The sequence below is a fragment of the Protopterus annectens genome, chromosome 1.part0 (assembly GCF_019279795.1).
Source record: "Protopterus annectens isolate FY-2018-M chromosome 1.part0, PAN1.0, whole genome shotgun sequence".
Taxonomy (NCBI): domain Eukaryota; kingdom Metazoa; phylum Chordata; order Ceratodontiformes; family Protopteridae; genus Protopterus; species Protopterus annectens.
In genome coordinates this window covers 220,686,577-220,713,778 of record NC_056725.1, presented here as the reverse complement: position 1 = coordinate 220,713,778, position 27,202 = coordinate 220,686,577, and the positions used below count along the sequence as shown (strand labels likewise).

Genomic DNA, 27,202 nt, shown 5'->3' with positions numbered 1-27,202 from the left:
TGTAGGAGCCTTAACTTGGAAAGTTTCCAAATTGTAGTAAGCCTTTCTGATTCAGAGACCAGTCTCCACCTCTGTTTTTTCCCTGGCGGTGACCATAGGGCAGAGTGGTTTCTCCATCTCTGGAGAAGGTGCATACTACTGTGGCAGTCTGGGAAGTGGCCATTTCTAATTAGTCATGTGCTTTCCCCTGGAAGTGGTAGCAGCTATGAACGAACGTGGCAGAGAGAAGATTCTCTGCCAAGCTGATCTGATGTTTGAGTCACCATTCCTCACGTTAGGGTCTTGGATCCGATATTGGATCTGAGCCGGCATACTCAGACAACAGCTTAGCTCAAGCTCCTCCCCTCCCATGATGCTGTGCTGTCCTCTGACCTTCCAGATCTCATTTGCCGCTTGATCTAGACAGACGCAGGTTGTTCTGCTCCTCATGGGTAGTAAGTAGGTGTCTTTGTTTTGGGGATTTTTCCCTCTCGTTCAGCTTTTCCCTTTGGGTAGTTAGTGGTTCAGCTGTTTTGTTGCAGTTATTTCCCTTCCCCCCTCACAGTTTCAAAGTTAGGTCATTTGGCACCCTTTTTCCTTTGGGTGTTGTAGCTTCTGTTAAAGAGTTTTCTTAGTATTATTATTATTATTATTATTATTATGGTTTCGTATTATTTTATTGTAGTTGCTTCGCACTGATTAATTGGTATTTTGACTCCGCATGTGTTTGGGACCTTGTTTTGGATTTTCCTCCAATTGTGTTATTGGGGTTTAAACCATGTTGGACAAACCCTTGGGTTTCAAGAGATGCTGCTCATGTAGTCAGAAAATGCCCGTTTCCGACTCACACGAGGAGTGTCTCTGTTATCTCAGCAGCAACCATCTGGAGGTTGAGTGTGATATTTGTGCTGCCTTCAACCCAGAGCCCTGGTCAACGATCAAAACAAATTACTAATTAAAGGCCTAGTTAAAAGGGGCCTCGTGGTCACTGCTACTCCGACCAAAGCGGGCCCTTCAGGGGTGAAGAAAAAGGTTCCTTCAGGTGAGGAGGTCCCTTCCAAATGACCCTGGCTGTTGGATCCCAAGTCCTCTGACCCGACTACAGCGGGGATGGTGTCTGATCCGAGAGCCTCGGGTCTCAGAGCCTCTAGGGTGTCCACCCCTGGATCGGACTCCAAGTCTTCGGATCTGACACTTTTGGTTCCCACCCCCTGATCCAAGGCTCCGGATTCGAGACCGTGGATCCGAGGATGGGTGAGTCGACTACGGATCCAACCGTCTCGGATCCAAACAATTTGAGAATAGTTATGTCAGATTCACCTTTTCTCTCGGTTCAGAGCAGGTCTGATCCAAAGGCCGTGTCGGAGCCCATTGTGGTGGAGGCATTTCCCTTGGATCCCTTGAGAGCAGAACAGATGTTTTCCCCTCCTCGCAGGCCTCACTCGAGGGAGCACAAGAGGAGATTCTCTGAGTCCAGACACTGTTTCTCAGCCAGGTCAGCTTAAGGCCATGGTTCTCAGTGAGGCCTTTCTGTAGGATGTCATCATCACTTGGAGAGGTAATAATGGCTCCCAACTTGCAATCGTCTGCAAACTTTATCAGCCAGAGTTGCTTCGTGTTGACCTGGACTTCTGAGAAGTAGATACCAAACAGGAGAGGACCCAGGACTGATCCTTGTGGGACTCCATTCGTGACTGGTCAGCAGTCTGACTTGGAGTCAGCTGCTTTCACACTGTGGGTTCTATCTGTGAGCCAGTTTGCAACCCACCTAGTGATATAGGGATTGATGCCTAGCTTAGTGAGTTTTTCTATGATTCCTGAGTGGGGGATGGTATCACAGGTCTTGGCCAGATCAAGATAGGCTGTATGAACCACCTTGCCTTCATCCACAGCTCTGATGACTGACTCATAGAAGTCAACCAGGTTGAGGAGGCATGATCTACCCTTCACAAAACCAAACTGTGTGAGATCCAGAGTTTTGAAAATTCCGGGTCCATGATGTTGCATTCTATTGCTTTGCATATCAGACTTGTCAGGCTAATGGGGTGATAGTTCCCAGAGTCTGTAGTCACTCCTCCTTTGTGGAGAGGGATGACTATAGCAGTGCGCCATTCAGTAGGGACAAAGCCTGAGGTGAGGCTATGATTGAACAGGACACACAGGTGAGGTGCCAGTTCACTCTGTAGTTCATGTAGAACACAGCCAGGGATATTGTCAGGTCCCATGGAAGCTGTATTCTTGGCCTTGGACAGTGCTGTTTTAACCTTTCCAACAGTAATACTGGGTGCCTGGCAATCTACTGGTATTGTGATTGGTCCTTTGGGGGGATGGGTAAAGTTGGCACTGAATGTGTCGGACAGTATATTGGCAATATCTGTTGGCTCGGTATAGAAGGTACCATTGTGCAGTAGCTCAGAGCATATCTGGGTATTGCCATGGAGATTCTTTACATAACTATAGAAGGCCTTGTGTTTGTCTTTACTGTCTGCTGCAATTCTGTTTTCATAGCTAGCTTTAGAGGATTTGAAGAGGGATCTCAACTTTTTGTTGAGGCTGATAAGGGAGTTTTTCCAGTCTTGGGACTTCACCTTATTCTGCATCAATTTCCTCCTCCTCCTGTTGTAGAGTTTGTTTATGGCAGGGTACCACCAGATTGGCTTCCTTTTTTTTTTTTTTTTTTTTTTTTTGAGGAGAGCGTTTTGGTTCTATTGGGTGTGGCGAGGCGAGATCCATGCATTTGTGTACGTATTCGTACAGTGCATTGATGTATGATTCAGCGGTCATGCAACTATTCTGCATTTGCATGGGTGCCATGAAGTTAACCACCTCTGTTTTTAGGAGCCCAAAGTTAGCTTTGGAGAAGTTTTTTGTGGTGGTTACCTTTGCGGGGGGGGGGGGGGGGTTTCCAAGGTGATTAGTTTGTGGTCAGATCTAACCAGGGAGGAGTTACCTATTGGTGTAGAGCAACAGTCGCCCTCTAGTGGGGGTAAGAATGAGCTGGTCCAAGGCATTGGAATTAATGAATTCCAGGAAATGTTTGGCAAGTGTATTGGTACATGAGTAGTTTTCCCAGTTAATGGAGGGGTAGTTGAAGTCGCCCAGTATGAGAATGTTAGGTTGGACCCTAATATTCTCCAGGGTGCTTAGGAATGTGGAGTGTGAGTTTTGGGACATGGTTGGGGACCTATAACAGTCTACGACCTGAATTGCTGTCTTACCCAATGTTACCTGAAGTATCTCTAATGTGTTATGTTGGGCTACCAGTCTGGAGGTGTGTGCATCCTTTATGAATATGGAAACACTACCACCTTTGGAGCTTCGGTCCAAGTTCTGGGACTGAAAGGTGTGGAATGAGTTATAGCCTGGTAGTGCAGGGTTGCTTTTTGCTGCCTTGACCCAGGTCTCTGTTACAGCACAAATGGCGATGTTCTTCATTTAAAGGAGTGCTTCGAGTGAGTGAATTTGAGATTTAGACTTCTAACGTTGAGCAGCATGACCCTCAGATTGCATTTGTTTGTAGCTCTTATGGTGATAGTTTGGTCTTTGGAACACCGCCTAAAAAAAGGCACTATAGGGGTGGCAAGAGCCTTGGCCAATATCCGGAAGCCCAGGGGTGACAGATGCAGGCCAACTTTGGCAAAGCATCGAGGTCTGTCAAGTCATGTCATCCCAAGCAGACAGGTACTGTATTCCCTTAGAATGACACTAGAAGCTTAGCCAGTTGTTAAAATCAGTCATTTTCTGCTTGTACTGTGATATCATTCTGGGTGATGGTAGGATGCTGCTCAGGGCTAGGGTCACAACCGCCTGCGCTACATAATTCGAGAGCACCTCCATGTCTCTTTTCATGTAGTCCAAGGAGGTACGTCTCAGGTCATTCACACCCACATGTACAATGATAGAATCATATGTGTACCTGTTGTTGAGGGACCTGAGTGCATGCGTTATGTGGCAGATCCTTGCACCTGACAGCAGCGGACTGTTACTTTTTCCTTATTCAACCTAGTGAGTGGGAGATCAGTGTGCCTCACTATGGAGTCACCCATGACTAGTGTGCTGGACATGCTGTTTTGCCTTAGGGGCTTTGGTTGAGTGGCACACTGTTTAGGATAGTTATGTGTCTCGTGATTAGTGTTGTATTGTGGTGGTCAAGTGCATTTCTGTCGTGGAGGTCTCTGTTGTTTGGGTAGATTTTCATTGAGAGCCTCCACGAAGGTGGGTGTGTGGTTTGTGTTTTTATGTGAAGACAGTGCTGGTGTGTTTTCTGGAGGGCTATGTGTTCCATGTGGTGTGGTGCAAGTGTTGACCTTTTCCTCTTGACCAGCTATCCCAGTCTTCGCTGGAGAGTGCGTAGCTTCTAATTTGGATATATAAGTGCATCTCTCGCACGTCTGAGTGTTGGGAGGTAAGAGGAGAGGGTTGTCTGTGTACATAAGGCAGTTGCTACATTACCTCAGGATACCCATGTTCACCAGGTTGACAGGAAAAAGCACAGGGAACTGACATTTAGACATGCCTGGAGGGATGGGCATTAATAATAAGTACTGGAGCTGTTTCCTTGTAGAACATTTAGTGCTGGTAGCACTTTCTTGTGCTACAATAATTGCTATAAGAAGTCTGGTATGGTAAACTGCTAGACTAATAAGCTAGTAAAAGAGCAGGAGAGGCGAGAACTAGCAGATCTAAGGGAAAAATTGAAGAGCAGACTTTGGCACCTCTCAGAAGCTTACAAACAGTCCTGGATACAGCAAATCTGTATCTGGACTAGACTAGTTATAGGAAAGGTGGGAAACAAGCGCAAATATGGGCTTTTAAACCAGAAAGTTGAAAGAGATGGAAAAACTGTCCAAATGGCCAATAAACTACAATTTCTGGGCCAGAAACCACTGCTTTTAGGCTACTTAGTGCTTACCACTACCACTGATAAGCTAGAAGGCTTCCCTCTGCAAACCGCTTAGGTGCAGCCAGGCATGATGCCTAATGGCAATGCCTTTCACCCGTCTCCAGAGGGACTTGATTAAGGAGCTGTCAACTTCCCTCAGTCTGAGGAGGAATTTAAGGTTGTTTCTCCCAAACTGGCCACCCTTCATTCAGTTGCTAATTCGTCCATGAGGCTAATTTCCAATGCAGCGGAAGGGTCCTCATGGGTGACGGATTCAGGCATTGCCATTAGGTGTCATGCCTGGCTGCACCTAAGCGGGTTTGCAGAGGTCTTCAAGACGTCATTTATCAACGCGCCCCTTGATGGTTCCACTCTCTTTGGTCCCAGTGTAAAAGAGACGTTGACCCGCAGTGAACAGGAAGGGAAGACGTTGTCAGCTGTTGGGATCAGATTTTGTACCCTTCAGACGTCCTTCTATAAGACACAGAAAGGGAATTAGAAAATATGGTTTCATAAGGTGCAATCTTCTTTCCAGGATGTTCAAGATGATTCCTCTTCCAGGTGATGGGGAAGAGGTTTCAATGCCAGATGTCACCCCAGCTGCAGAGGTGGCCCGCAGAATCAAGGTTCCAGGGAGCCCTTTATCTGAGAAACCTTTTCGGCATCCCTGAGACATTGCCCAACTGCCCTTCCATGGAGAGAGTCAAAGGTCGGCTGTCTGTGCACCCTCTAGCCTGGGAAAATATTACAAACGATCAATGGGTGCTAACCATTATATCCAGGGGCTGTTGTATTCCTTTTTCAGAGATTACCCCAAAAACCAGAACTCTTCCGGATGTGCCATCCAGTCAGAAAGAGTTGGCCCAACAGGAGGTCATGAACCTTCTTCAAAAAAGAGCCATTCAAGAGGTCCCCGCAGGACAGAGAGGATCTGGAACTTATTCCCACTTCTTTTTAGTTCCAAAGGGAACAGGGGACCTACATCCTATTCTGGACCTCAGTCGCCTAAACCTGTTTGTACAGAAGTCGAAGTTTCGTATGGTCACTGTGCAGTCGAGTGTGCCCCAGACTTTATAAGGTACCATTACGATTACAAGAGAGTGTTTTCATCTATTGACCAACAATTAGTTAAGAACTCTGAGGCGAAATTAAAGAAACTAAGAAGGGACATTAATGACTACAAAAATGGATCTGCTTACCCTAAACCACCTCCCTCCCAGGGTAAAGGCATTTTTGGTCATCAAACCCAACGCAATAACTTTGTGTGTCCTTATGGTAGTAAAGACCCTGAGCCTGCAATGCGAGTAGGAACAGGTGTTGGAGAATTAGATGCATTTGAGGGAAATTGGAGAAATGATGACCCTGACTTGCGCCCAGCCAACAATTTGGCTAATAACAACCATTTTAACACTAATGACAGTAATGATTCTTTTTCCAACAGGGGCCAGAACCATCAACGGAGATACAATATGAGGGGCAGGAAAGAGAACATCAATTACAACAGATAACTTCAGCACCCGTCATTTTATCAAACAACACTGGAGACTTCAAAGTGTACAATTACTCTAATTTTAACATTAGACATGAACTTTGTAACCTTTTTAGCAAAGGACTGACCTTTGTACCTGATGAGCACTTTGACCTACCAGCGACTTTGATTGACTTGAAGTTATACATCCGAAAACTTAACCTGTCCTTGATTTTCGGAGACAAGCCTTTTGTAGAAGACCCTTTGAGGGTATCTAGTACTTACAACCCACCAATTTGCCCCCTTTATCTTTGTTTGAACACATGTGTGAGGCCGATTTCAGGGCTCTCTACACGACTAGAAAGAGGAATACCATTAGGAATGTTTCAGACAATGAAGTAGAAGCCTTGAACCTAGTCAGAACTTTACCGGTCAGAGTTTTGAAACCAGACAAAGGAGGTGGCTTGGTGATCATGGACAAAGAGGAATATGATAAGAAAATGTTGGACATTTTGAACAGTAACACCTATGTTAGATCAAGTATCAACGAAATGAATATTGCATATAAAAAAATCTTTTCCTTCTTTAGGGACTTATTGATTGAAGGCATGATCAGCATTGATATTTACAACTATATAGTGGTTCCTAACCCAAAAACACCTAACTTATTTGGTTTACCCAAGATTCATAAAAACCTTCAAAACCCCCCCCTATGAGGGCTTTAGTCAATGCTAGGTCTTCTATTACTTATGCTTGCGCCAAGTTCGTTGATGAGTTATTAAAGAAGTATGTGTCCCAAGAGTTACAAATAGTTAAGGACTCCTGGGCTTTTTTTAGAAAATGTAGACAAATTTGAATACTGTGACAACATTCATTTTCTTACAATAGATGTAGTCGACCTTTACTTCTCCATACCCCACGACATAGGGATTGAATATGTCACCAGAAACCTAATAGCACATGGAGCGGAGAGTGATGAGATCCGTCTAATTCAAGAACTATTAGACGTGATCCTGAACAATAACTATGTTGGATTTAATGGAAGCATACATAAACAAATAATTGGAGTAGCTATGGGTTCCCCTTGTGGAGCTAGCTACGCCAATTTAGTACTGGCCCAGTGGGAACACGACTATGTATTTAAGGACAACAATTTTCAGAAAGTCAAACTATACAACAGGTTTTTGGACGACATTTTCATTATGTTTCAAGGTAACGTAGGGGATGCAAGCAACTTTGTTGAGGTTTTAAATAACAGCACTCCATTTTTGAAATTCACATTTACCTTTGGTGAAGACACCATTAACTATTTGGATGTTGAATTGAAGAGAGACGACATCCATAGGGGTTATGTTGCTAAAACTTACAGGAAACCCACTCACTCTAACACTATGTTACATTTTTCTAGTTGTCACCCACTACACCAAAAAAATCGGTTTTAAAGGGCCAACTAGTTAGAGCAGCAAGAATGACTACTGAAGACTCCGCCTTCAACGAGGAATGTACCTTGTTGAAATGCATGTTTATGAGTCGTGGGTACCCTGAATCACTGGTGGATGACACAATAGCAGAAGTTTGTAGGAAAAGGGGTTTCGGTTCTTTCAATCCCATTCTGACTTTGAAACAAACCAACGTGAACCTGGCAGAGCCAGATGAAGTCACATTACAGATTCTTGGTGTCCACTCTTCTAGCATGGGTCAAACCATTTTTTCCCAAGAGAAGTACAATAAAAAAAGTTTCATTACTTCTTTTTCATTAGAAGCTAAATATATTAGCAATGTACTTAGAAAGAATTGGCAGTTGTTATCTTTTGAAAAAGAACTCACGGAGAAAATAGGGGACAAACCTGTTATCATTTTTAGAAAGGGCAGAAACCTCAAAAACATTATGGAAAGACCTTCAATAAAGCATACTAGAACTGAAGGCACATACAAATGTGAGACATGTAACTATTGTAAATTTATATCTACAGGGTCCACATGTATAGTGAAGCAACGTCTGTTTAAAGCAAAGGGTCATTACAATTGTAACTCAAAATCAGTGGTGTATTTAGCTGTGTGCCAGTCATGCCCTGCCTTTTGTATAGGAAAGACTGACAGAAAACTTAAAGAGAGAATTTATGAACATACGTACCACATTAGGAAGAAGAGCAACACTAATGCCCTTGCAAGACATTGTAATAACAACCCTTCTCACGCTTTCCTTTTTAAAGTTATAGACCAGGTACTTACAGATGAAAGAGGAGGACCCCAACAATTGTTATTAGAAAAAAAGGAACTCATTTGGCAACTTAAAATGAACTCTTACACGTCACCAGGGTTGAACGAAGTTACCTCTTTGACTTGTGTTTTAAAGTTAAGAAACCTGCTAAGATAAGACTTATTTCATCATTACTTAAACCTCAAGTCTGGTTTTTAAACCTTAATTCACAAATGTTTAACTTGAGAAACTTTGGTTTTCTGACCTCTGCAGCGCTTTGCTGTACTTTGACCCATACCTTACTTTAATTTATTTTATTTTTATTTTTATTTTCATTTTGCATAGTTTCGTTCAGGATTTGTATGTTTTATTTTTGTCAGGTTCTGCATTGTGGTCTGACTTGATTTTTGCTTACTTCTAGACACATACACATTTTTGCGTAAGTAACAATGAGATCTTAATGTTTAGACCCACGGTATTTTGAAGTACTAAGTTTACCTATTGTCAATGTCATTGAACACCAACAGCTGTGGATTTATTTAGGCGTTGTGTTTTTTTCTTTCTTTTGTCTTCTGCTAATTTATTTATTACCTTTTTCGCACACAGTACAAACTCATTTGCAGAGCAATGTGTCGTATTCATGGGCACGATTGTGAACTGATTTTTCATTTGTTTGGCTATCCGCCTTTTTCGCATGCTTAGTACCTGCATGGTTCTTGAATGAAGTACCGTCTTGTGAATCCAGCGGTTTGTTTGTTTTGATTTAGAAGTGTCTCCCATGCAATGCCTTGCCATATTTTTTGTGAAACAGTTGCATTTTGACTTGTTTTGGCTGCTACAACTGTGCATACTAAAGCTTAGAAAGTGTTCTCATCGCAGTTTGGTGCTTTACCCATTGCTCAAGGAACATTTAAAAAAAAAAACAAAAAAAAAATTCTTTTTCATATACTGTTGTTGCATTCTGTTGGCGTTGAAATGACAAGCAATTTCTGTGTTAGATTTTTAACACAGAAATAAACATATTCGGTTATTTAACATTAGAAATAGCATTTCTTTGAAATTCCGCTTTTTGCAGACTCCTAGTTGAGTTGCACTGTTTATTTATTCATGTATTATTGATTCTTCATTATGCATTAGAGATGTGTACTCCTTACTACCTTTTCTGTTAAGGAATGGATATTATATTTGTATATACTTAGTTGCAAGCATTACTTCATTTTATTTTATTTTTAATCACAAGATTCTGTATGAGTTTTGTTTTACCCTATGAAAAGTTGTTTGCTAAAATGTATTTTAAGGGAAACAAACAGTATTTACACTTGATTAGGTTCATGAATCTTCACTAAGACATTCTTGGTTACTTTTATCAAGTTCATGTTTCTTTTTGAAAAATTTTTATGTTTGACACCCTGTCTACACTAAGTGGACATTTATTTATGCTTTTAATGTAATACAACTTTAAATGTGAAGGTATGTCAGTGGGTTCAATTAAGGCAGCTGTTTGTAATTTTGTAACACACACCCCTTTTTTTGGGTTTTAAATTGTGTTTGATGATTTTTTCCTTTGTCTGAAGAAGTCTTCCTACTAAGGGAGACGAAAAGCGCTTTACTTTTACATTTCCTAATAAACCTTTGGAGTTTTACACCTGCTGGTTCGGAACCTTTTGGTTTGTTTTTTGTATCTGGACTAGACTAGTTATAGGAAAGGTGGGAAACAAGCGCAAATATGGGCTTTTAAACCAGAAAGTTGAAAGAGATGGAAAAACTGTCCAAATGGCCAATAAACTACAATTTCTGGGCCAGAAACCACTGCTTTTAGGCTACCTAGTGCTTACCACTACCACTGATAAGCTAGAATGCTTCCCTCTGCAAACCGCTTAGGTGCAGCCAGGCATGATGCCTAATGGCAATGCCTTTCACCCGTCTCCAGAGGGACTTGATTAAGGAGCTGTCAACTTCCCTCAGTCTGAGGAGGAATTTAAGGTTGTTTCTCCCAAACTGGCCACCCTTCATTCGGTTGCTAATTCGTCCATGAGGCTAATTTCCAATGCAGCGGAAGGGTCCTCATGGGTGACGGATTCAGGCATTGCCATTAGGTGTCATGCCTGGCTGCACCTAAGCGGGTTTGCAGAGGTCTTCAAGACGTCATTTATCAACGCGCCCCTTGATGGTTCCACTCTCTTTGGTCCCAGTGTAAAAGAGACGTTGACCCGCAGTGAACAGGAAGGGAAGACGTTGTCAGCTGTTGGGATCAGATTTTGTACCCTTCAGACGTCCTTCTATAAGACACAGAAAGGGAATTAGAAAATATGGTTTCATAAGGTGCAATCTTCTTTCCAGGATGTTCAAGATGATTCCTCTTCCAGGTGATGGGGAAGAGGTTTCAATGCCAGATGTCACCCCAGCTGCAGAGGTGGCCCGCAGAATCAAGGTTCCAGGGAGCCCTTTATCTGAGAAACCTTTTCGGCATCCCTGAGACATTGCCCAACTGCCCTTCCATGGAGAGAGTCAGAGGTCGGCTGTCTGTGCACCCTCTAGCCTGGGCAAATATTACAAACGATCAATGGGTGCTAACCATTATATCCAGGGGCTGTTGTATTCCTTTTTCAGAGATTACCCCAAAAACCAGAACTCTTCCGGATGTGCCATCCAGTCAGAAAGAGTTGGCCCAACAGGAGGTCATGAACCTTCTTCAAAAAAGAGCCATTCAAGAGGTCCCCGCAGGACAGAGAGGATCCGGAACTTATTCCCACTTCTTTTTAGTTCCAAAGGGAACAGGGGACCTACATCCTATTCTGGACCTCAGTCGCCTAAACCTGTTTGTACAGAAGTCGAAGTTTCGTATGGTCACTGTGCAGTCGAGTGTGCCCCTTTTGCACAGCAACGACTAGATGTGCTCAGTGGATCTCCACGACATGTACTACCATATAAAGATCAACCGACAGTCCAGCTTTCGCTTGGGAGCCGATCACTTTCAATTCAGGGCCCTGCCCTTTGATCTCACTTCAGCCCCCCAAGGTGTTCAACAAATGCATGGCAGTGGTGGTAGCTCATCTCCGACTGCAGGGACTCTAGGTGTTTCCCTGTTTAGACAATTGTCTCCTAACGGCCCCCACAAACCATCAAGTATTGGGCAACATACATGCCCTACTCTCCCTGTTCCATCATTTAGGAATTATGGTAGACCTAGCCAAGTCCTCCTTGATTCCTACTCAACATCTGGAGTTCATAGGCACTCTTTTGGATACCACCTTGCAGATTGCAGCTCTTTCTCTTCTCCGGGTAACTCTAATAATATGCTCCCATGTTCGAGTTCTGCTGGAACAAACATGCCCTCCAGTTTCACACATCCTCAGGGCACTAGGATCGATGGCAGCTGCCATTTATTTGGCTCCGATGGCAAAGTACCACATGAGCGTTCTATAGTGGACCTTTGCAGTTCAATAGTCAGAGTTTCTTCTTCCCCTGTCATTCACTATTCGCCTCACCCCAGTTTGTCGGAAACATCTTTTGTGGTGGATTCACTCCCCAGACCTCTTAGCGGGCAGGGCTTTTTCTCCCCTGATTCCCATGACCACGGTCACCACGAACGCTTACCTCCTAGGGTGGTGGGGACACTTCCAGGGAAAGACAGTCCAAGGGACGTGGTCCTCCTCAGAGACCAAGCTGCACATCAACATTCTAGAGATGAGAGCAGTTCTTCTACCGCTGCAAGCCTTTCAGGATTGCCTTCCTCGGAGAACAGTTGCAGTTCTATCAGACAACATGGCGGTTGTTTGGTATATAAGCAAGCAAGGGGTCACATTTTCTTATCTGCTTTGTCGCGAGGCCATGAGGGTTTGGTAATGGGCGATGTTCACAGGTGCTTTTTCATTGCAAAAAAGCATCAAAAGTGTTGGCGGACAAATTGAGCAGGGCTATTCTGACCCCTCACGACTGGTCCCTGTATCCAGTGGTGGCTCAATAGATTTTCCGTCAGTGGGGATTTCTGAGCTGCAATCTGTTTGCATCTCTTGTCAACCACAAATGCAGCAATTTCTTTGCACTGATTCCCCCCAGAGGGGTAATCCCCCAGGGATGTGCTCACTCACGATTGGCCTCCAGGTCTCCTGTATACCTTTCCACCCTTGCCTTTAATTCCCAGAGTACTTCAGAAAGCCAGACACCTCAAGACACAATTGATCCTCATTGCCCCCCTTCTGGCCTCGGCAGGTGTGGTTCCCCCTTCTACAGTCTCACTTGAGGTACTCACCCTGGGGGCTTGACCCATCTCAGGATCTAATATCACATTAATGTCCACTTCCTCTCCCGAATCTTCGGACCCTTCATCTGACAGCGTGGTATGTCCACTTCCAGTGATCTTGGCTAAGTCCAGGCTAGCCTCGCCCATGAAGAATATTTTCCTTGCTTTCCAGAGATCTTCCACTCGGAAAGTGTATTTCAGTAAATGGAAGAGATTTTCTATCTGGGCAAAGAACAAGAATTTGGACCCTTTTTTGGCTTCCATTCCCGAGATTCTTCTCTTTCTGACTTCTGTTTAAGGAAGGAGACAGTTTCTCCACGATCAAGGTTCAGTTAGCAGCAATTTAAAATTTTCAACTTAACAATGACTCTCCCTTTTCTTCTTGACTCTGTAAAGCCTTTTTGAGAGGTGTTGTTCTGTTACGGCCCCCCAGTTAAGCACTCATCTCCACTGTGGGATCTTGCCTTGGTGCTGCAGGCATTAACAAAAGCCACCCTTCAAACCGGTTGCATCCTGTGATCTCAAATTTCTATTTTAGAAAACTGCCCTTTTAGTGGCAGTAACTTCAGTGAAGAGAGTCTCTGAGCTGCAAGCTCTTACAATTAAGCCACCCTACTTAATTTCTCATAAGGACAGAGTGTCTCTGAAACCCGATCCATCTTTTATGCCCAAGGTAGCTTCGACAGCTTATCTCAATCAGTGTATTCATCTCCCAGTATTCTTCCCTAATTATGCCAAATAAAGAGTATATTCTACACATCTTGGATGTTCATCACCAACTACATTTCTATCTTCATAGGACCAAGGAATTTAGATGTTCAGACCAGTTGTTTGTAGCCTTTTCTGTGAAAAAGGGCAGGGGAATATCAAACGTTACAGTCTCCTGCTGGATTTTGCAATGCATTTCCTTCAAATTTACTCTTTGGAAGGTGTTCCATTATCTGCACTAGTAAAGGTTCATTCCACCAGGGCGGTGCCTACCTCAACTGCTTTTGTTGATCGTCAATCCTTGGATGATATTTGTGCAGCAGCAGCAACGTGGTCTTCACCTCACACGTTCATCTCCCACTATAAGTTGGATTTGATTTCTAGAGAAAGGGCTTCCTTTGGCTCCACGGTTCTTCGGCATATCCTTCCTTGATGCCTCCCAAGATTCAGGTAGCCGGGGACTCTGATCCTAACATGAGGAATGGTGACTAAGGTAACATCAGATTTATAGTTATGTACTTACCATAACTTGGCATCTGTGTTATGTGTAGTCACCATTCATCATAGTTCCACCCTCCAGACCCCTTCCTGAGAGGTTAACAGGATGTTGGTGGACCTGTGTTGGTGGTCTATCTTCTTTCCTTATGCAAACTTGACCTGAAGGGTTAGAGGGCTGCAAAGCATCATGGGAGGGGAGGAGCTTGAGCTAAGCTGTTGTCTAAGTATGCCGGCTCAGATCCAAGACCCTAACGTGATGAATGTTGACTACAGATAACACAGATGCCAAGTTATGGTAAGTACATAACTATAATTATAGTTTTTATTTCATTATCTGAGGTGTTTTTATATATATATATATATATATATATATATATATATATAAATGCGTGTGTGTGTGTGTGTGTGTGTGTGTATCTGCATACATATATTACTTTTGCAGTCATGCACATATATAATAGTCATCAGTGTTGATTATTGCAGAGGTTGAGAATAAAAAGTTATATAGGGCTGGATCTAAGACAGAAATCTGGGGTACCCCACTGTTCTGAGTTGTCCATTTTAAATACCAGTTCAGCACCTACTCTTTGCTGCTTTTCCTTCAGCCAGCTACTAATTTACCTAATCTTGTAATGGTGTCCCATCAGGGCAATAGTCAATTGACTATCAAGTTAAGAAAGCTATGTACAGTACAGACGCTGTGATATAAAGGCCCATCAAAATGATACTCAACTGTTTATCGAGTTAAGAGGATTACAGTGTAGAGTGTATGTTGTAAGTATTTTTCTATGCTGTGTTTTGATATAAATGAGGAAATCATACAACATTAGTGGAATATAACTGACAGCAAGTTGTTGTCCAAAAAAAAAAAAATTAATCTTTTTTTTTTTTTTTTTTTTTTTTTTTCCAACTATACAGCACATTGCCTGAACTTACCTTTCATTATCTGTATATACAGATGGAATTATGTGACAAAGGAACATTGTTTGACTGGATTCAAAAAAATGTGACAGAACAAAAAATATGGAGACAGCCCTTACATATTTTTATGCAGATTGTCCAAGGTGTTAAATATATTCATTCAAAAGGTCTCATTCATCGAGATCTTAAGGTAAAGGTTTTTGTTCTGACTTAATTTCTTCATATTATTTGCAAGTATCCATATAAAATGCTGACATTTTGGAAATAATACAGCATGGAGTAACACTGTTGTTATTTTGAAAGCTTTTCTTTTCAAAACAGCTTCTTTTTCTGTCGCATTCTCCTTGTGTGAGTGAAATGCCATGTAGACATACTGCACTGTAATGGAGTACATCACAACATCAAAAGTGTCTCGTATTACACTACTGTAGTCTCTCAGACCTCACTAAAGAGTAATGCTGGTGTGAAGCACATCTCCTAACTAATCAGTTAATATTTAGTTTCTACTTCTTGTTCCTTTTTGGGTCCTCCACAGCTGATCATCAATTGCCCTAATCCCATTACACATCTACCAGGTCTGTTGGACCCATCATGGCCTCCTCTAAGCTAAACCCAACCTATATTTAGGCTCAGTGAAGCGAATGAGTTATTGCTGCCTGGGAGTATTTTCTTCTATTGTCCCAGTCCCTCCCCATGATGTTCATCGTGCATACAGCTGCAGTCATAACAGATGGGTTATCCTGCTGTCAGGCGGGTCCTCGGTCGGCCGAATTCCAAAGTCTAGGTCCGGCGTCGGTTGTCGTCGCTTCTTCCCTGACGTCAGTGCGGCAGGGGTATAAAAGAGCCAGCCGACGCCATCTTCTTCAGTCTTTCTTGCCGCGCGGTGCCCGAAGCAGAAGCAGTTCGCAAGTGCCGGTCGGCCAGCTCCTGAGATTTACGAAAATATTTCAGCCGAAGTCTTCTTGAAAGCTAAGTACCCCGTTGGAGAAACTTTTCTTGCCTCAGACCGATGTCAGACAAAGTTAATAATTGCATTTCATGTGGGAAGCAAATACCGCATAAGGATTTCCATTTTTCTTGCTTAGGCCCAGACCACGACGTCTCGGCCTGCCGTTTTTGTGCTAGATTCAACAAACGCACTATTAAGCATCAGGCGGAGTTCACCCACCACTATTTTGGTAAAATATTTAATTATATTATGTCGTCTGATAGGACTCCAGTTTTGAGTAAAAGACGCAAAGATAAGGACTGACATACGAGGTCCGCGACTTCTACCGACACCATGCTAAGGCCGACTACCGGTTCTCAGCGAGGCACCTACGCAGCCCCTGAGTACCGATGACACTTCATTACCGGTGTCTTCTGTGCCCGAGGTCGCAGGCTCCTCGGCCCCCATTCCGACTACAGATACCGACGCCACTCTTGGCGGGGAAACTCGGAGTTTAGACAGGCCTGCCATTTCTCAAGGTGTCTTCAGGCCTTCCTCTGTCTCCATTAAGGCTTTCACAAAATCTAAAGCAGCCATGAAAACTAAAAAACAAGGACCACAGACCCCCTCTCAAGGCCCCATGCCTAAAAAACAGATGCTCAAAATGGCTGAGGATTTGATTACTCTTATCAGGGGTTCTCAACCCCCCTCGGACAAAAGGCCCAGATTGGAGGAAGACTACCCTTCCTCAGATCAAGCCTCTATTACCTCAGAACATTCTGAGGACCAGGAATATACATATTCTCCTTTTGAAGACTCTGATGCAGAGGAGTCTATTCCCTCGGTCTCCCCCCCTGAGGTCTATTCTTTTGGGGAAACCCTACATACCTTGAGGGAACACTTTCACTGGGAAGGCCAAGATTACTCAGATTCCAAGAAAAGGCTCAGGGATTTTCTCTTGCTCCCCCAGCACAGGCCTCTGGCTATCCCTCCTGTCTTAGATATATTAGATGATGTGTACACAGAAGCCAGCCTCAACCCAGATTCTTTACCTCCAGCTCCTGTTTAACCTGACAGGTATTACCGGGTTCCTGATTCACACCAGTTCCTATACAAAAGCCAAGCTGCTGACCCAGAAACTATTTCACAGGGTCCCAAGGGAATTAAGGCCTCTACTGCTAAAAACCCATTACCTTCAGAGAGAGATTCCAGAGCTTTAGAAAGGTGGGGGGAAAAGGTGTATACCTCGGCCACTTTAACCATGAGGGCATTAAACTGTCAGTTCCATATGTTAAAGTATCAACAGTTTTTGTTATCTCAGTTGAAAAGCAAAATGACACAGCCTGAGCAATCAGATTTAAAGGAGTTGCAGGATTTGTTGCATAGTGCAGAGCAAGTGGGTAAACATACCTTGCAGTGTGGTTTTGATGCTTTAGAGGCCTCATGTAGAGCTGCTGTTACAGGGTCTGTCATACGTAGACATGCTTGGCTCAAAGAGCAAACCTTACCAGATCATGTCAAAGCTAAATTACTAGATGTATTGCTTGGTGTTAAAGCTGAGGAAGTACTAAAGAAAATGGAGGAAAAGGCAAGATCAATGCAAACAGTGAAAGATTTCCTGCAGGTACAACCTCCACGTTTCAGCAGAAACTGGCCTTCAAAAAATTGGTCCTTTCCAGCCACGGATAGACCTCAAAGAGGCAGATACAGGCGCCCGAGGGGTAGAGGGCAATCTCAAGGATCATTCAGAGCCGGACAGTGGCAAGCACCAACCCTAAGAGGTGGAGAAGATAGATCACAGTCATTCAGAAAGCAGACACAATGACTTTCCCCTTTGCCTGCCAAGCAAAGCTTTAATGGCAGCACCTTTAGGCGGAAAACTGGCATTATTCTCAAAAAATTGGCATTTTGTCACAAAAGACAAATGGATCCTGGACATTATAGACAGAGGCTACAGATTCTACTTTCACACCCTTCCAAAAATGAGAGGCATGCCAAACCTGCCACAAAATCAAAGGACAGAGGCACAAAAACAAATTTCAGCTCTCATGGACATGAAAGCTACTCAAGAGGTACCTGCAAAAGAACAAGGTCAAGGTTTTTATTCCAGACTATTCCTGGTACCAAGGAAGGACAAAGGTTGGAGACCTATTTTAGACCTATCCATCCTAAACACATATTTACACGTACCAAAATTCAAGATGCTCACATTACAGCAGCTTCTTCCCATGCTGGGCAAAGGAGTCTTGGCTGGTAACATTGGACCTCAAGGAGGCATACCTGCATGTCCCTATCAGACAAGATTGCAGAAGATACCTCAGATTTCTTGCAGGTTCAACCCATTATCAATTCTCTGCATTGCCCTTTGGCTTATCTACTGCACCCAGAGTGTTTACGAAATGCCTGACATCAGTAATTGCCTTCTGCAGACTTCAAGGGATACAAATATACCCATATCTGGACGACTGCCTGATCCAAGTGAATAGCAAGCACATACTTCTGAAACACCTGGTGTTTGTAATAAAACTGTTGAACTTTCTGGGATACACAGTCAACAAAACAATAATTTTCCTGGGTGCCAGCTTGAATACAAGCACCCAGATGGCCTACCTCACGCCAGACAAACAAGGGCAACTATCTCAATACTTCAGCAAAATGGCAACCTTCACCAGGCTGACTGCAAGGAAAGTCCTGCAGGCTCTGGGATTCATGGCATCTTGCATCCTGCTGATCTCATGTGCAAAGCTGCATATGAGGAAACTTCAATGGTACCTAAAAAACTTATGGTCTCAACACAGCCACAGTTTGGAAACAATTATACCACTCATTCCATGTCTTCAAAAGGAATTTCTGTGGTGGGCTCAAGCATGCCAAAAAAACATAGGTCTCCCCTTCTGCATACCTCAAGCAAATCATCACAACAGACGCCTCGGACTACGCCTGGGGGGCGCACATGACAGATCAGTGCATTCAGGGAAAATGGTCCCAAAAAGAGAAGCACCTACACATCAGTCAAAAGGAAATGCTAGCAGTGCAAAATGCTATTATGGCCTTCAAAGACCTACTGCATCCAGGCCAGCTATTGATAAGGACAGACAACACCACAGTGATGTGGTACATAAACAAACAGGGGGGAACTCATTCATACCCCCTGTGCAGACTAGCCATGTCCCTTTGGAACACAGCTCTAGAATTGCAAATCCAACGTCAGGCACAATTCCTGCCAGGGAAGGAAAACACACTGGCAGACAGCCTAAGCAGAAATATGACAGATCCACACGAATGGAAGTTGCATCCTCAAGTTTTCGCAAAGGTAACTCAGGCATGGGGATAGCCAGACATAGATCTCTTTGCTACCCACAGAAATTACCAACTGAAAAAATTTTGCTCAAGGACCTATCATCCACAGGCCTGGAAAGTGGACACACTTTCTTTCAATTGGACAACATTGACAGTCTATGCCTTTCCACCTCTCCCTCTGCTGCCCAAAGTTCTATTAAAAGCCAGAGCAGAGAGGCCAAAAATGATTCTCATTGCTCCAGACTGGCCAAGACAACACTGGTATCCACTCCTGAAGAGCCTGACGCATTCCCCACCATGGATCCTGCCTCTAGTGCCTCTTCACAGCCAGCTCAAAACCCTCAATCTAGCCGCATGGAGAATCCCTTGATTTCCCAACAGACCCTCCTCTCCAAGGAGGTGCAGGATGTCATCTTGGAGGCCAGAAGACCTTCTACTAGAAAAGCCTGCTCCGCCAAATGGAAACGGTTTTGTGCCTGGAATCAGAAAAAGGGCCAGAATCCTTGGGTAATATTTACCTCAAATATTACAGTACCTAGCTGAGATGTTAAACAGTGGACTTTCCTTCAACTCCATCAAGATCCATGCTTCAGCCATTTCTGCACAATACAACACAGATCCTCCTTTATTCTCTCATCCTCTCTTAAGACAGTTCCTCAGAGGGGATAAGAATATAAAACCCCCAAGGAAACCACCAGTCCCTGCTTGGGACCTCAACTTCATATTGGAAAAACTGACCCTGCCTCCATTTGAGCCAGCTGCTTCAACAGAACTACAATATTTGTCATGGAAAACAGCCTTCCTTCTGGCTATCACCTAAGCACGCAGGGTTTTGGAACTACAGGCCCTCATGGCTGTGCAACCTTTCATCATTTTCCATCAGGACAGAGTTTCCTTACGAACCAACCCTTCCTTTATGCCAAAGGTAGTATCCAGTGTAGCCTTGAATCAGACTATCCACTTACCTACCTTTTACCCTAACCCACAAAACAAAGGGGAAAGATTACTACATTCCTTGGACATTCACAGACAACTTCATTATTATTTGGATAGGACAAAGCCATTCAGGAAATCCGAGCAACTCTTTGTGTCCTATGCTACAGGTGCTCAAGGAAAGGCTATCTCCAAACAGACAATCTCAAAATGGATAGCCCACTGCATACGCTTTTGTTACTCACTTCATGGAAAAACTGTGCCTTCAAGCATCAGATCCCACCCCACAAGGGCCACAGCTACCTCTGCAGCTTTCCTCAGGGGGGTTCCTACCAAGGACATTTTGGAAGCAGCCACTTGGAGTTCAGTGCACACTTTCTCCAAACACTATCACCTTCCACTTTACTCTAAATCTAGAGCGGGCTTTGCCACAGCAGTCTTGCAGGGCATCCTTGCTCCTCCTAGTTCCACTTAGTGCCTGCCACCCCTATTTAGCTTTGGGATTCTACCCATCTGTTATGACTGCAGCTGTATGCACGATGAACATAGTACAGTTTTGTACCTACCATAAATGTAGCTGTTCTAGTGCTAATACACCTGCAGTCCAGGTTTCCCTCCCTCCATCCCCTCTTAGGACAGGCCTTATGACAAACACCTTCTCATACAACCTTATTAGGGTATTCTTTTATGGTGTATTTGCTTGCAAACTACTGTTTTTTGATTATTCTATATTGCTTTATTACATAAGTTTATGTTTTGCCTTCCTTCTGGGGGCACCTGACATCTGGGGCAAGAAAAACTGAAGAAGATGGCGTCGGCTGGCTCTCTTATACCCCTGCCGCACTGACGTCAGGGAAGAAGCGACGACAACCGACGCTGGACCTAGACTTTGGAATTCGGCCGACCGAGGACCCGCCTGATGGCAGGATAACCCACCTGTTATGACTGCAGCTGTATTAGCACTCGAACATCTACATTTATGGTAGATACAAAACTGTACTTTCATTAACATCCCAAGGGTAAAAGGTACAATGTTAGTCAGGGATGAAGCCCCTCTCACTTCCGCAAAGGTCTGAAGTTAGAAAGATGCCCTGCCCCTAGTCAGGCAGCACATCTCTGTTGCTTTCCCAGTCTCCACCAGGGTAATCAAACCTTGATAATATGCCCCAAGCACTTTCATCATTCCCCCCTTGTTGCCTGTGCTGTCTAGCACCCACACTGCTGTCCAGACTTGGATCACCTGAGCTGCAGTCAGGGCTTTATCCCTGTATGCCACTGGCACAGTCTTAGTTTCAGATTTTATTTAATTCAGTTCACTAAATGGTAACATTTACAGTCCAAAACAGTTGGATGTATTACAGGAATACTGATTTTCCTTGAAGTCAGATTATATTTAGCTAGTTGTCTTTACAACTCTTCACTTCTGCAAATGCAAAGACACTAAAGCCTAATTTGTGACTGGTTTGACAGAAAGTACATTACTAACGACTATTAAGTGTTTAAGTCAATGCTGTGTGAATGGAATTGGAACTCAGCATAAGCATGTATGCCCAGGTTTAGCAGTATTTGAAAACATCACTGTTTGTATAATATATTAAGTTATATATGGATGAAACAATCCGGGTATTTCCAGACATCAGTCTTTACATAATATTTTAAATTTCCCATAGACAAACAATCCACCCAATCAGAAGCAAAGAGAAATACTTTACTATTGTTGATAAATATTGAACAACTCCACAAGGACAAGATCAGGTTACACAAGCAAGTTCCATTATTGCACAATGTAAAATATCCTATAGTTCAAAATCATTAATGACATGAAACATAAATCCCTGTAAATCAAAGTTTAAAATGAGCAGTTACTTAACTGATAAATGTCAGGGTCAGTATTCTAAATAAACTTATAGTACCAACATTCCCGTAATGTCTGAATACTAATTGCAGAAAGTAATGGACCTAAAAAAAACAAGAAAGACAATTTCTCTTTTTTTGTTTGTTACTTTACTATTTATTAATTGGGTAAACCCACTAGACAAGCCTGGTTGCAGAGACTACTGGGAGCACTGTCTGTTTAAGTGAGTTCCTCCATGTCATACAGCAAGCAAATGGTTATACAGCAGTGCTCACTATGACCAGACTTTGGAGCATGAACTATACTTCATTTCCACAACAGTCTTTATTATATTAGTTTTGTGAATAATACACTAAGACTTCCGGCTTTTCCTGGTTAGGGGTCGCCACAGCGGAACTCCGGTCCAGTCATGATTGGCAGTGGATTTTTACGGTGCCGAGTTGCCAGCCTGACACCCAACCTTCAACGAAGGCACGCCCATTCATGCTCGCACCTACCTACATGTCTTTAACGTCACTCGACTGTGGGGAGGACATGCAGACTCCACACAGAAGGCGCTCCAGCCGAGAATCAAACGGGAGAACCTCTTGCTGTAAGGCGGCAACACTAACCACTGCACCACCGCGGCTTATGGAATAATACACTAAAGAAGTGAATTCCTTATGTGGAATTCAAAACAAAGTGCTGAATGGTCCCATTAATGTGTTGTGATGTCTCTTGTATGAGAAAAGTTATTCAATGGTACACACTTTCTGATTAGATCTTTTTACCTAATTGAATTACAGCAAAGTAGTACTAATTCAGGTGGAAAGCTGTATAAATAAATAAATAGATTTATGAATGAATTTGTCATTATAAAATTCATTTAGAAACTTGGAGATTTAAGTAGAGCAGAGGCAGCATTCATCAGTGTAAAAACTGTCATAACAGTTTTCTAATCTGTAGGAGCTTCACTTAAGTTACGTGAAACTGTTAACCTGTTCCGCTGTTTTCCCTTTTATCTCAGTTTTCAGCTTCTTCAGATTTCCCTCATTTGCTGCCATTACAACTTTTTATCTGTTCTCAGTTTCATTCCATGTGCCATCAGTTTTGTATGTCATTCCCCTATCCTTTCTGAAGTTTTTCCTTAAAGTCTGCCTGTAATGCCACGTTGTCTGCATACAGCACTTTTGTTTGTGTTTCCCCTCCAACCTATTTGCTGATGTAGCCTATTGCCAGTATGAACAACAGTGGGCTCAGTGCTGAGCCCTGATGCACACCCATTCCCACTGGGAACTCCTCTGTGAGTACTGTGAGTACTTGAGTCATTGGGTTCTTGTACATAAATGTTTCTGGTATTTTGAACCACCACAGGACTGCCCATATCAGCTTTCTTTTATAACCTTGTCATGCTTTATTCATGCCCAGTTGGACTCTTTCCTCATCTCTAGCTTCTTATCAACTGTCTCACTGCAAACATTCAGGTTGTATTGCATCCTGATCTGAATTTGAACTATTTATTTATAATTGGTGGCGTTATTGGTGTCATTTTTGAATAATACCCCATAGCATCCACAATCCCTGAAACGGTCTTGCGGCTGGCTGCTCATCTCACCGGTAGGTAACAAGGTTGCTAAATAAAAGCTGTACAGGTGTTGTATCTCTGTTTTTTAATTGTATTTTCCTGAACAAATGCTTAAGTAAGAACGACCAAGGCTGTAAGATACAAGAGATTCTGCCCTTAATCAAGTTGTACCACGAGTGCAACTGCAGGCTTCATGTGCTTTGAGAATCTATGGCTTATTTAGCTGTCGTTCATGTACTTTGAGAATCCATGGCTTATTTAGCTGTTGTTATATATTCTGAATCTATGGCCAGATCTGTTCTCTCTTAATGTTGTTGTTGTTGTGTCTTTCAGCTTTTTCCCGGTTAGGGATCGCCACAGCGGAACTCCGGTCTGCTAATGATTGGCAGTAGATTTTTACGTGCTGGCTTGCCGGGCCTAAGCACAACCTTAAACGAAGGAACGCCCATTCATGCATGTCGCCACACAGAAGACGCTCTAACTGAGAATCGAATGGGCAACGTCTAACTGTGAGGCGACAACGCTACCGCAGCACAACCACCGCGGGTCTGACTGAAACTCTGGTGTTTATTGTAAATAGATATTCCATATTTTCATTTTTTTATTTATTATTAAATATATTTAACTTTTTATTTTGACTGGTCCTTCTGATTATAAAAGCGGAAACTGTGACTTCAGACATACAGTTTGTTTTAATTTGAGCCTAGAGCCTAGCTCCTGGAATCTGTGTGCTTATTTCCCTCCTGCTTACCTAATAATTTTAATGTACATTTACTCGGTGCTGTTTAGAGCTGCAATGTGTTAAGCAGACTCAAAGTACGCTACATGTCATCCGTGTGCTATCTAGAGTATATGACACAGTTTACTTAATTGTATTGTAACCGCTGGCTCAGCTCAAGTTTATCGCTTAGTTCTAGAACTGCGATGTAATTGTATGCCATTAATTTAGCTAGATATTACTAGCGTTCTACCAGTAGTGTCATTATACACCAGATTTCCGTGCTTGCATAGCAACTGGAACCTGCAATATTCTAAAGAAGTGTTAGTTTTTTCAGCATGCTACTAATAGTGACATTATTCCTCTTGTAATGCTATGTAATTGTATGCTATTGATTTAGCTAGATATTACTAGCATTCTACTAATAGTGACATTATACACCGGATGTTTGTCCTTGCATAGCAACCGGAATCTGCAGTATTCTGAATAAGTATTAGTTTTTCAGCGTGCTACTAGTAGTGACATTATCCATCTGAATTCTGTGCTTGCATAGCAGCTGGAACCTGCATTAATCTGAAGAAGTGTTAGTTTTCCTTGGCAATGTTTGTAATAATGTAAGTGTATGTCTTAATTGTTAATGTGCCTCCAGTCTGCTACTTTTATTGGTTTTCCCTGCTCTTTACCTTCCTCACTATCCTTGTCTTCTTTCTCATCCCTCTCCCCTCATCCTCCTCCTCTCAACAGTATATTCTCATCGCTCTTTCTATCCTGAACTACCCCACCTCTCAAAGTGTCTAACTCTATTCTCTCTTTCCTTACAGCCATACTGCTCAAGTACCCTCTCCGCTACTAAACAGCAAGGAAAGTTTTCCTGCCATCTCCAAAAGGACGCCCTGAACTGCCTGTTCTTTGTTATACTGTGAACTACCTGCCTTTTGGAATTTCAGTCAGCAAACCACTGTGTAGGTAGCTTAAACAAACTTTGGAACTGTGACTATAACAGTTGTCTCCCTGTAAACTTAACCTCTCGTGTGTGTGCTTGCAGCCTTACGCAGTCATTTATCCCTAGCTCCTCTCCTGTAAAACTCCCTGTATCCCAAAGGTATATTCTACTTTAGCAACTAGCTATTACCCCATTCCACCACTAGATGTCAGCACTCCCTAGAAAAGTATGCAACTACTCCTATTTTTCTTATTTGTATCGCAAGAGCTAGATATCTGATTCTACTGTTACCCAACTAGTCACTCTTTGAGCCTGCTATCTGGGCCCTAATTTTTACCCCTAGCTCGACACTTACCCCAGAACAACAGGACCAGCCATTGTCCATAGCCTCTCACACTGATTGTTTTTCTTGCAGGATTCTCCTCTTCTTGGCTCTACGCGCTCCGTTCGCCCTACAGATTCACTTTGCTCCCCTACCCTGCCCCCAATTCCCACACGCCCCACTATTCTTACATTTATTCCATCCAGTAGTCTCCTCCCTTCCTCCACCACTCCAATCACTGGCCTCCTCTCTCTACTCCTCCTCTTCTCATCTCCACCCATCAATTAAAGCCCACTCCCCTTATCATATACACTATACTCCACTCTACACCCCCTTCTTCATTCTCTCTCTTATACCCCGCCTACATTATTCCTCCCTTATTACTCTCTCTTACAAACTTATACCATCGCATTATGCAGTCTGTACTACTACAAACCCTTTGTATCCCCTCTATCACCTTGTTAATTCTAATTCCACTATACCATGCTACCTCCTATTCCTCCACTCCTCTTCCCCCATCTTTCCTGTCCCACTTCACCTCTCCCAGCCCCCATCTCACCCTCACAATACCTCACTTCCATACCATATCATCTTCATTAGTACAGCCCAACCTTCTCCACTACTTTAAACCAAAGATCTTACCCACCTTAACAAAACATAGCTTCCCTAAACCTCTGTCATATTGTCCCCAACAGTCAAAAGGAAAACTAAATCCCCTACTACCTCCTTTCTTCCTCCACCTGTTTCTAGCAGGTGATATACACCCAAATCCCAGACCTAGTACTACTATCAGCCTCATTCCCCCAATAACAACCAATACCACCAGCCTCAAAAGCCTGAAAATAGTTACTCTCAATGCCCAGAGTCTACGAAATAAAGCAACTATCTTCCATGCCTAGCTTAACCAGAACCAACCTGACATTGTAGCCGTCTCTGAGACTTGGCTAAAACCATATTTCTCTGACTGAGAAATCCTACCCCCTGGTTTCAAAGCCGTTAGATATGACCGCTTGAATAGAAAAGGTGGAGGGGTAGCCTTGATATTCTCTAATCTACTCCCCATTATTCCATACCCAAATCCCATTCCTCAGTTCAACAACACAAAACTAGTAATAGGTTTACCACAAATGAATAATCATAAAAGTATCTGTATCATATCCCTATATATTCCCCACAGGTGTCCACTCCACTACTTTAGAAGAAATCCTCCAATGGGCCTCAACTAATATTAACCTAGAGACCTACATTCCAGGTGATGTTAACATAGACTGGAACAAAATTAACAACCAGAATCCTGCCATATCTGTCAATCTATTCAACTTTACTCAATTTACCAACTCTATCACTAGACCTAATAAAATCAATCCTCCCGGATCTACTCTTCACTGGATCCTAGCAACCCACCCTAACAACATCTTAGACTCAGGCATCCTTCCTGACTCTATTAGTGACCACCTACCTGCCTTCATCCACCGAGCAACCCATTCCTCCCCTCACCAGCACCAGTATATACATACACATAACCTTACAAATTTCAACCCTATTACCTTCTCTAACACCCTCAAACAAACTAACTGGAACAATCTAAAAACACTTCCTCTAGACAACGCTGTTAATTACTTTAACTCTACTTTCCTAAATGTACTCAATTCCCAAGCCCCACCGTGAACTATAAGAGTCAAATCCAGCTCCGCCACATGGTTAACTAAGGAAACCAAAAAACCTATGCAACAAAGAGAT

General features: G+C 43.1%; 1 protein-coding gene across 2 annotated transcripts in view; it reads left to right on the top strand.

Moving 5' to 3' along the window:
• Positions 1 to 27,202, top strand: part of EIF2AK2 (eukaryotic translation initiation factor 2 alpha kinase 2) — a 1,554,704-nt gene that overhangs the window by 1,252,706 nt on the left and 274,796 nt on the right. For both annotated transcript variants that reach the window (XM_044057939.1, XM_044057874.1), the window contains one exon: positions 14,897 to 15,089. In XM_044057939.1, the coding sequence (XP_043913874.1) occupies positions 14,897 to 15,089 (193 nt within the window). The remainder of the gene's footprint in view (positions 1 to 14,896; positions 15,090 to 27,202) is intronic.